Here is a 10,469-nt window from a genome sequence, read left to right as displayed (position 1 = left end):
GTGTTTGCTGGTAAACCAGCGGTGGAATAAACAAACCAAAGAAAACAACAGTGTTTGCTGGTAAACCAGCGGTGGAATAAACAAACCAAAGACAACAACAGTGTTTGCTGGTAAACCAGTGCTGGAATAAACAAACCAAAGAAAACAACAGTGTTTGCTGGTAAACCAGCGGTGGAATAAACAAACCAAAGAAAACAACAGTGTTTGCTGGTAAACCAGCGGTGGAATAAACAAACCAAAGACAACAACAGTGTTTGCTGGTAAACCAGTGCTGGAATAAACAAACCAAAGAAAACAACAGTGTTTGCTGGTAAACCAGCGGTGGAATAAACAAACCAAAGAAAACAACAGTGTTTGCTGGTAAACCAGCGGTGGAATAAACAAACCAAAGAAAACAACAGTGTTTGCTGGTAAACCAGTGGTGGAATAAACAAACCAAAGAAAACAACAGTGTTTGCTGGTAAACCAGCGGTGGAATAAACAAACCAAAGAAAACAACAGTGTTTGCTGGTAAACCAGCGGTGGAATAAAGAAACCAAAGAAAACAACAGTGTTTGCTGGTAAACCAGCGGTGGAATAAACAAACCAAAGAAAACAACAGTGTTTGCTGGTAAACCAGCGGTGGAATAAACAAACCAAAGAAAACAACAGTGTTTGCTGGTAAACCAGCGGTGGTAAAATAAATGAGAGAACAGGCAACGCATCCAATGACAATAACAATCAGATTCCAGCCCCCACTGCACATTCCCTCCGATTTCATCTGAGCAGTAAATAATCGGATTGAAAGAGTGCCCTGTGGGCATGAAAACACACCCGCAGAGCCTCTCCATCCCCATCCTGACTATACTGTACACACAGCACAGCGGATGCCTTCTCTCCTTCGGTGCTGTTAGCAGAACCCAGAAACAACCACCAGACTCTTCTAGGCTGCTCAATCGAGTGCAGAGTTAGTACATCCTCTTAGTCCAGCAAAGCATGTGGAGGGAGCTAGGCCAAGTCTAAACCAAATGAATGAAGAAAAGCCACAAAATATTGTTTAGCTTTATTAGCCCGTGGATCTCAGATTTTAGACACAAGGAATCAGGTGAAAAGACCACGATTTGAAACTCCAGTGAACAAGATTACCATAAATTACATTGTAAAGCTAAAGTGTATAAAATATGAAGGTTGTTTATTTATTTTTCTCATCGGTATGTTTTCTCATCAGACCTAATTAGAATAGACAGTATACAGTAAGGACTGAAGTAAAACCTAAAAAAGGGAAAACGACTTTCCAAAACCCTCTTAGCTTGTTTATCCCAACGAGTTAAACCAACCCTACACACTGTTTGGTAAATTGGCACATTTATAAATAACATAACTTAAAGCCCACACTTTAATGTCCTTTTACTGTTATTGCAGTCCAGTTAGTCTGAAAAGTAGGATAACATTTCGTGTACAGCGCTGGCTAGAATGATTTTTATACATCACTTTGTTGGTGTGTAAGACACACACTAGGGGGACACACGTCTCACCCTCATAACACACTGACATTAAGAACAGAATCCTAATCTGCAGCTGTATGTACAAGACCAGATCAAGCCATCACCCTGGTTGGTCTTCCTTAAGAAGACGCTAGTCTCTAATGTTCTCTTAGTAAAAGGTCTCTCTCTCTCTCACTCTCTCTTTTGCTCTCTCTCACTCCCGCTCTCTCTCTTTCGCTCTCTCTCTCTCTCTCTCTCAAAAAGAGCATATAGAAAAAGAGCAGTGGAATCCATCCCCCATAATCCACCAGAAGCCCTTTATTTCCTATGTTTTTATGGTCTATAACATGTTGTTCCCCTCTCTTCCATCATACTCTATAACATGGACCATAACTTCGGATATGATCTGCTCCGTCCCCTTTCTGGTGATCAAGCTGGGGATTGGTGGAGAGTGGCAGTAGTGGGAGGAGCCTCCATAGCCCTCTTATTTATCCTTATCACCATGGTTTCTTGGTTTATTTAGCAGCAACTACAGAAAGTCTGGTATTTGTTATTCAAAGGTACAGTTGATGTGGTGGAATTAGACCGGAGGGTGGTTTAGTTAGACCGGAGGGTGGTTTAGTTAGACCAGAGGGTGGTTTAGTTAGACCGGAGGGTGGTTTAGTTAGACCGGAGGGTGGTTTAGTTAGACCGGAGGGTGGTTTAGTTAGACCGGAGGGTGGTTTAGTTAGACCGGAGGGTGGTGACCGGAGGATGGTTTAGTTAGACCGGAGGATGGTTTAGTTAGACCGGAGGATGGTTTAGTTTGACCGGAGGGTGGTTTAGTTAGACCAGAGGGTAGTGACCGGAGGGTGGTTTAGTTAGACCAGAGGGTAGTGACCGGAGGGTGGTTTAGTTAGACTGGAGGGTGGTTTAGTTAGACCGGAGGGTGGTTTAGTTAGACCGGAGGGTGGTTTAGTTAGACCGGAGGGTGGTTTAGTTAGACCGGAGGGTGGTTTAGTTAGACCGGAGGGTGGTTTAGTTAGACCGGAGGGTGGTTTAATTTGACCGGAGGGTGGTTTAGTTAGTCTGGAGGGTGGTTTAGTTAGTCTGGAGGGTGGTTTAGTTAGACTGGAGGGTGGTTTAGTTAGACCGGAGGTGGTTTAGTTAGACTGGAGGGTGGTTTAGTTAGACTGGAGGGTGGTTTAGTTAGACCGGAGGGTGGTTTAGTTAGACCGGAGGGTGGTTTAATTTGACCGGAGGGTGGTTTAATTTGACCGGAGGGTGGTTTAATTTGACCGGAGGGTGGTTTAGTTAGACCGGAGGGTGGTTTAGTTTGACCGGAGGGTGGTTTAGTTAGAATGGAGGGTGGTTTAGTTAGACCGGAGGTGGTTTAGTTAGACCGGAGGGTGGTTTAGTTAGACCGGAGGGTGGTTTAGTTAGACCAGAGGGTGGTTTAGTTAGACCGGAGGATGGTTTAGTTAGACCATTCAGGTTTAGGGTAATCCAATACGAGTCCAGACAGAGTAGAAACTGTTTTATTTGAGGGTCAACATCCTACTCACCTCAGACCAAGCGAATGAGGAGAGGATGGATTTTGTTTGATGCTTATCTTTTCACCAGTTAATGTGTGGTTATATCTCAGCATAAGACCGGGGACATGGAGCTGTGGTTGTCGAGCTGCAGTCCCAATATTTGTCCCCATTGTATTTGTCTATCTGTTTCCATGAGCCCTCCATGCCATGGGGTGGCGCCGATGCCACTAGACGTCAGTGCTGATGCTGCAGCTGCGGTTGAACATGTCCCTCATGGTGACTGACCGGGTCAGGTTCAGTTTGTGGTAGCTGGGCATTTCTAAGGGCAGTTCCAGGTCATGCTGTTGGATACTACGGTAGCTGATGCGGTCGCCGCCGTTCCGCAGGCCGTCCGGGTGCTGCAGGTAGAAGGGCACATCATGGTGTGTGCACGACGGGCAGAATGTCTGCGAGCGCGTTAGTTTCCGCGCTAAAGGCGGTGTGAAGAGGGCGGGGCCGTTAGGGGTGGAGGCGGCGACCGACGCCGCCACGATGTTATGGTTGGAGTGGACTGGCGGGAGGCGGGACGTCACTGCAAAGTCGGGCTCCTCCTCCTCCGACTCCAACTCCTCCTTCTTACAGCAATAATACTGTCAGGGAGAAAAGACACAAGGAGAGATAACTTCAATAATCACAGCATACCCTTGACAATAAGAAATGTTCTACGGTAGGTATATCTGTGACAGACCTGGTTCAAACACAACTGTCAAATAATTCAAAGACTTGAAAGGCTCTTTTGGAAAGTCCATTCTCTACATGATATTCATTGTAACGCTGACAACGAAACATTACGATGAAGATGCTGCAAACAGCAATTATCACTTAAAATATAGAGCCCCATTACTTGACTGACATGGCAGGCCTGCTCTAAATCTACACTGTGTTTAAAACTGTCTAGTGTGGCACACATTGAAATTTGGTCAGCTATTATCAAACTTTACATTGAGCTATTACAAAATATTACACTGAGATACATCTGAGGTTGGCAAAGAGAGCGTGCCTGAGAGAAAGAGATGAGAGATGAACCGAGTATTTGTATAATTACTCAGACATGACTCGGAGAAAAGGAGCTGTGCTGTCTGTCATTTAGCTGAATGGAATAGGAATGGATGGTTAGTTAATGAAATGTCATCTCTTTTTGACCCACTTACCGTTTCATGGTAATACAGTGTAATGGAAAGTGTCTCAACTCCCCCCGATCCATCCCACCCAGTCCTATCTACACACTGACGGTTTGAGCACAAATCATCAGACATCCCAGAACCAAAGAACCCTGCTGGACAACACGACATCGTGTCTAGTGAGAGAGTTCTGATCTGAGAAACGCTTACAGCGACACCTAATAGGGACACAGTTGTTGTTCAGACTGTGGTCAGGGATCTCCAACTCCTCAAGAAAAGAGCAAAATGACCTTTAAAAAACAGACAACAACTCATGGAATGGCGGGTACTGTGATGGGAAACAAACACACGCACACACACAGACGCAGTCTAAACCAGACATTGTTTTTTGTTGTTGTATTGTTTGTATATCGTTGTATTTTAAATTTGTGTGAGTGTTCTTTTCTATTTTGTACTTAACACTTTTTTTATTTAAGCTTCTTGGTTAAGGGCTTGTAAGTAAGCATTTCACTGTAAGGTCTACACCTGTTGTATTCGGCACATGTGACAAATAACATTTGATTTGATTTGTTCAGTGTATCAGTATTTTGTTACTTGTCATGTTCTGTGTGTTTTGTGTACCACTGGAAGAGTAGCTGCAGCTTCTGCAAAAGCTAGTGGGGATCCAGATAAACAAACAAACAAACTTTACCCATATAAAATGCCTAAAATAATGAAACGTGTATGTCACACCCTGATCTGTTTCACCTCTTTGTGCTTGTCTCCACCCCCACAAGGTGTTGCCCATCTTCCCCATTATCCCCAGTGTATTTATACCTTTGTTCTAAGTTTGTCTGTTACCAGTTTGTTTTGTTCGTTCAGCCTACCAGCGTTTCCCCTTGCTCCTGTCTTTTTCTGGTTCATGTTTTTCTGGTTTTCCTGGTTTTGACCATTCTGCCTGCCCTGACCCTGCCTGCCGTTCTGTACCTTATGGACTCGGATCTGGATTACTGACCTCTGCCTGCCCTTTGACCTGTCGTTTTGCCTGCCCCCTGTTCTAGTAATACACTTTTGTTACTTCGACACTGTCTGCATCTGGGTCTTCTCCTGAAACGTGATAGTGTGGCTTGAACACACACTGGTTGTGTAATGTTGTGATGACTAACTGTTTAAGAAGTGTGTGATTATCCGGACATTGGATCATCCTGATACCACATAGCTTGACCTCCATGAAGAGAGGAGCTGTCCCAAGAGGCACATCCTGATACCAAATAGCTTGACCTCGATGAAGCTTTCAGTTTTACTGATGATCAAGATACATGCCACATCTTACTAAAGCTTTCAGTCAGAGGTCTTAGACAGAGGAATAGAGGGGGCTCAATGCTTATTGTGACACACAATTCAGTGACAGTACATGATTTGACCACAATGAAGAGAGTTATAGAGAGGGGCTTGAGAGGGGTTTGAGAGGGGCCTTAGAGGTAAGCCAACTAAATAAAGGCTTTTTCATTTAGTGCCTTGACTTTTTGTTGTGGGATTTCAGTTTTACTAATGATTTTCAAGACACAAGCAACAGCTTATTAAAGAAGCCAGTTTGCTCTCAGTCAGATTTACAGTACGTCTGTACAGAGCGAGGTCATGAGAAGGTCTTACCTGCAGTCTACAGTAACACAGTACTGCGATGATGCACAGTAAGATAACTGTAGCTAAAATACCGCCTGTGATGACCACTGTCCCGGCTGTCATTCGAAATCCTCTCCATCAACAGCCTGCAGAGAAGAGAGAATGAAAGAAAGCGGGGGAAGGAGAAGATGGAAAGAGAGAGAGACAGAGGGGGGAGAAGAAAGAAAGAGAGAGAGGGGGGAGATGGAGGAGAGAGAGAAAGAGTACGGGCAGGGAGAGAACAGAGAGAGAGAGATCGATAGTGAGGTAGAGAGAGAAAGATAAAAAATAAAGACAGTATCTATCAGTGTATTGTATTCATTAAGCAGATCTTTAACTACGTCATCCACTGAGGGTGCTTATTGAATTATCCTCCCTTTCCTAACATGTAATAAAATCAAAGCATAAATCCATAATCTAGACTTTGTCTCTCTGCTTGAAACACAGACACGGGAGATAAAAAAACAGGATGAGCTGTGGAGGGACAGACAGAGAAACGGATGGGGCTGGGATGTATTATGACCCCTGTCTCCTACTCAGAGGCAAGGATGATTGACCTCTGAACTCTGAACCTTACTCAGAGGTCACTGAGGAAACAAATGAAGACAGCAGCGTTGACACTAAGGCTTTGCTGAGGCAAAACTGAGCGCCTCTTTGGCGGTAACAATGCTATACTTAAACCAGGACTAAGACAAATGATATCACACTGTGATTGACTTCATGAAGGTATGAAAATAACAACCGAGCATTCCCAAATCAACCAGCCTTAGCGCTGACTGACACACACATCTGAGACTGCACTTCAACCAACCTAACCTCCCAACCAACCTAACCTCTCCTCTAGTCCAACTACAGCGTGGTCGGGTCCTCGGAAACACAACAACAACCTGTCTTTGGCCCTTTACCTTGTTCATTTAGATGGATCTGATCAAGTCAATATAGGGAACTCTCTACAAACAACACATACTGTAGCAAACCTACCGGATAGAATCTAGTTTGACAAATCTAATGTACAGGTCAATAGATCTGTGCTAAGAATTGGAAAGAGAAGAAACTGAAAACCAAAACAGAGAATTAAAAAGACAGCAGAATAACAGTCTCATTCAGGTCTGTCAGACTGGACTACAGACAAGACTGGACCTAGACTGGACCACAGACTAGACTGGACCACAGAAAGGTGTGTCACGTCCTGACCAGCAGAGGGCGTAATTTTGTTAGTTTTGGTCAGGATGTGGCAGGGGGTTTGTGTTTGTTAAATGTTGTGTGGGTGATTGGACTCCCAATTGAAGGCAGGTGTGTTGAGTTGCCTTTGATTGGGAGTCCTATATAGTAGTGTGTGTTTTTCTTTGGGGTTGTGGATAGTTGGTTTTGCACTGTGTGTTGTGTGCCTGCAAAACTGTTCCTGTCTTCGTGAGTACTGTTTATTGTTTTCCCTGTGGATGCTTTACTTGTGTTTGGAATAAAACTATGAGTATCCACATTCCCGCTGCGCCTTGGTCCAATTTTGAAGACAGCTGTTAATGGTGTCGAAATGAAAAAATCTCAAAGTTAAACAGTCTACAAAATATGACACATTTCTTGTGCGTACTATGTCCGTGTGTCTCAGAGTATTGACTATAGAAATAGAATCACTCTATTCTGAATAATTATATGTCTATGGTATTGACTTGGTTGTGTTGACCAGCTAGACTAGAGTGACGGCTCATTAACCTCTGACCTGGGGCTAATTATGTTACTGGTACTAAATTACCCAAACCCCCACAGAACATGAACATCTGATCATACCTCCTACCGACAGAGGAACGAGGAAGCTACCTACTCAAATACCTTTTACACACAGTATACAGTAAAGTACAGTACTATACTACACTGAGTGTAAATATCATTAGGAACACCCCTTTTGCCCTCAGAAGAGACTCAATTTGTCGGGGAATGGACTCTACAAGGTGTCGAAAGCGTTCCACATGGATGCTGGCCCATGTTGACTCCAATGCTTTACACGGTTGTGTCAAGTTGTCTGGATGTCCTTTGATTGGTGGACCTTTCTTGATACACGCAGGAAACTGTTGAGCATGAAAAACCCAGCACCGTTGCAGTTCTTGACACACTCAAACTGGTGCGACTGGCACCTACTACCATACCCCGTTCACAGGAACTTAAATCTTCTGTCTTGCCCATTCACCCTCTGAATAGAACACATACACAATCCATGTCTCAATTGTCTCAAGGCTAAAACATCCTTCTTTAACCCCTTCATCTACACTGATTGGTGGACATCAATAAGGGATCATTGCTTTCACCTGGTCAGTCTATGTCATGGAAAGAGCAGGTGGTCTTAATGTTTTGTTGACTCAGTGTACATGTTAAGTATGTGCTATCATCACATACACACGCACATTTGCATGCACGCACCTCTGATATAACCCCACCCCCCCTCCACCAATAACCCATGATATAACCCCCCCTCTACCAATAACCCATCATATAACCCTCCCTACCTATAACCCATGATATAACCCCCCCTCCACTAATAAACCACGATATAACCCCTCCACCTATAACCCATGATATAACCACCCCCTCTACCTATAACCCATGATATAACCCCTCCTACCTATAACCCATGATATAAACCCCTCCACCAATAACCCATGATATAACCCCTCCTACCTATAACCCATGATATAACCCCCCCTCCACCAATAACCCATGATATAAACCCCTCCACCAATAACCCATGATATAACCCCTCCACTAATAACCCATGATATAACCCCCCCTCCACTAATAACCCATGATATAACCCCTCCACTAATAACCCATGATATAACCCCTCCACTAATAACCCATGATATAACCCCTCCACCAATAACCCATGATATAACCCCTCCACTAATAACCCATGATATAACCCCTCCACTAATAACCCATGATATAACCTCTCCACCAATAACCCATGATATAACCCCTCCCCCAATAACCCATGATATAACCCCTCCACCAATAACCCATGATATAACCCTCCACTAATAACCCATGATATAACCCCTCCACCAATAACCCATGATATAACCCCTCCACCAATAACCCATGATATAACCCCTCCCCTAATAACCCATGATATAACCCCTCCACCAATAACCCATGATATAACCCCTCCCCTAATAACCCATGATATAGCCCCTCCACCAATAACCCATGATATAACCCCTCCACTAATAACCCATGATATAACCCCTCCACTAATAACCCATGATATAACCCCTCCACCAATAACCCATGATATAACCCCTCCACTAATAACCCATGATATAACCCCTCCACTAATAACCCATGATATAACCCCTCCACCAATAACCCATGATATAACCCCTCCACTAATAACCCATGATATAACCCCTCCACTAATAACCCATGATATAACCCCTCCACTAATAACCCATGATATAACCCCTCCACCAATAACCCATGATATAACCCCTCCACTAATAACCCATGATATAACCCCTCCACTAATAACCCATGATATAACCCCTCCACCAATAACCCATGATATAACCCCTCCCCCAATAACCCATGATATAACCCCTCCACCAATAACCCATGATATAACCCCTCCACCAATAACCCATGATATAACCCCTCCACCAATAACCCATGATATAACCCCTCCACTAATAACCCATGATATAACCCCTCCACTAATAACTCATGATATAACCCCTCCACTAATAACTCATGATATAACCCCTCCACTAATAACCCACGATATAACCCCTCCACCACAGTGCTGCTGTGTAGCCCGAGCCCCTAGCGTCCCCTAGGGATGATCTCATCAGATCAGTGTGTGAGAGATGTGTTGCTGTAACACGACATGATGCATAAATTATTTACCGTAGACACAGTGGAAAGCGTGGAAGCAGGCAAACAGAAAGTGTCCAGCCACTACAGTAGAAGAGGAGGAAGACAGACCATTTTTTAAGCAACAATGTAGAAATCTTGTTGTCTCAGCTCTTGTGTGTGAATGTGTCTAGTGGAATAACAGATGCAAGGGAGATGTTGTGTACGCACACACACACACACACACACACACACACACACACACACACACACACACACACACACAATGCAGACATGCTCACAGAAACACACAGCAGTACATACACACACAGACTGAGACATATGCATACACATAGAGACACACACACATCTCTCCTCTCTCTCTTTATCTCTCTCTCAGTCTCTCTCTCTCTCTCTCTCTCCCCTCCTTCTCCCCCCTCTCTCTCTCCCTCCCCCCTCTCAATTTTTCTCTCATTGTCTCTCCCTCTCTCCCCTCTCTCTCTTCCCCCATCTCTCCCTCTCTCCCTCTCAATTAAAATGTAAATTCTCTCTCTCTCTATCTCTCCCTCCCTCACTCTCTCTCTCCCTCACTCTCTCTCTCCCTCCCTCTCCCTCTCTCTCTCCCTCCTCTCTCTCTGTCTCAATTTAAATTTCAAGTATCTCTCTCTCCCCACTTTCTCTCAATTTAAATTTCAATTATCTCTCTCTCTCCCTCTCAATGTAAATGATCTCTCTCTCCCTCTCTCTCTCTCCCTCACTCTCTCATACACACAAACTCTCTCTCATACATGCAAACTCTCTCTCTCTCTCTCTCTCTCTCTCTCTCTCTCTCTCTCTCTCTCACACACACA

The 10,469-nt window shown here is 44.2% G+C and overlaps 1 protein-coding gene across 1 annotated transcript in view; it reads right to left on the bottom strand.

Annotated features, from left to right (window-relative positions):
* Positions 1-3,188: 3,188 nt before the first annotated feature.
* The window catches only part of LOC106568425 (protein FAM163B-like), a 44,547-nt gene continuing 37,266 nt past the window's right edge, over positions 3,189-10,469 (bottom strand). Inside the window, exons 2-3 of the mRNA XM_014138746.2 lie at positions 5,770-5,885; positions 3,189-3,606 (exon numbers count right to left, since the gene is read on the bottom strand). Of these exons, the coding sequence (XP_013994221.1) occupies positions 3,205-3,606; positions 5,770-5,862 (495 nt within the window). The 5' untranslated portion in view covers positions 5,863-5,885 and the 3' untranslated portion in view covers positions 3,189-3,204. The remainder of the gene's footprint in view (positions 3,607-5,769; positions 5,886-10,469) is intronic.

Source organism: Salmo salar, chromosome ssa13, assembly GCF_905237065.1.
Source record: "Salmo salar chromosome ssa13, Ssal_v3.1, whole genome shotgun sequence".
NCBI lineage: Eukaryota > Metazoa > Chordata > Actinopteri > Salmoniformes > Salmonidae > Salmo > Salmo salar.
Note: the sequence above shows the minus strand (reverse complement) of the source record. Positions and strands in the feature narration are given on the sequence as shown.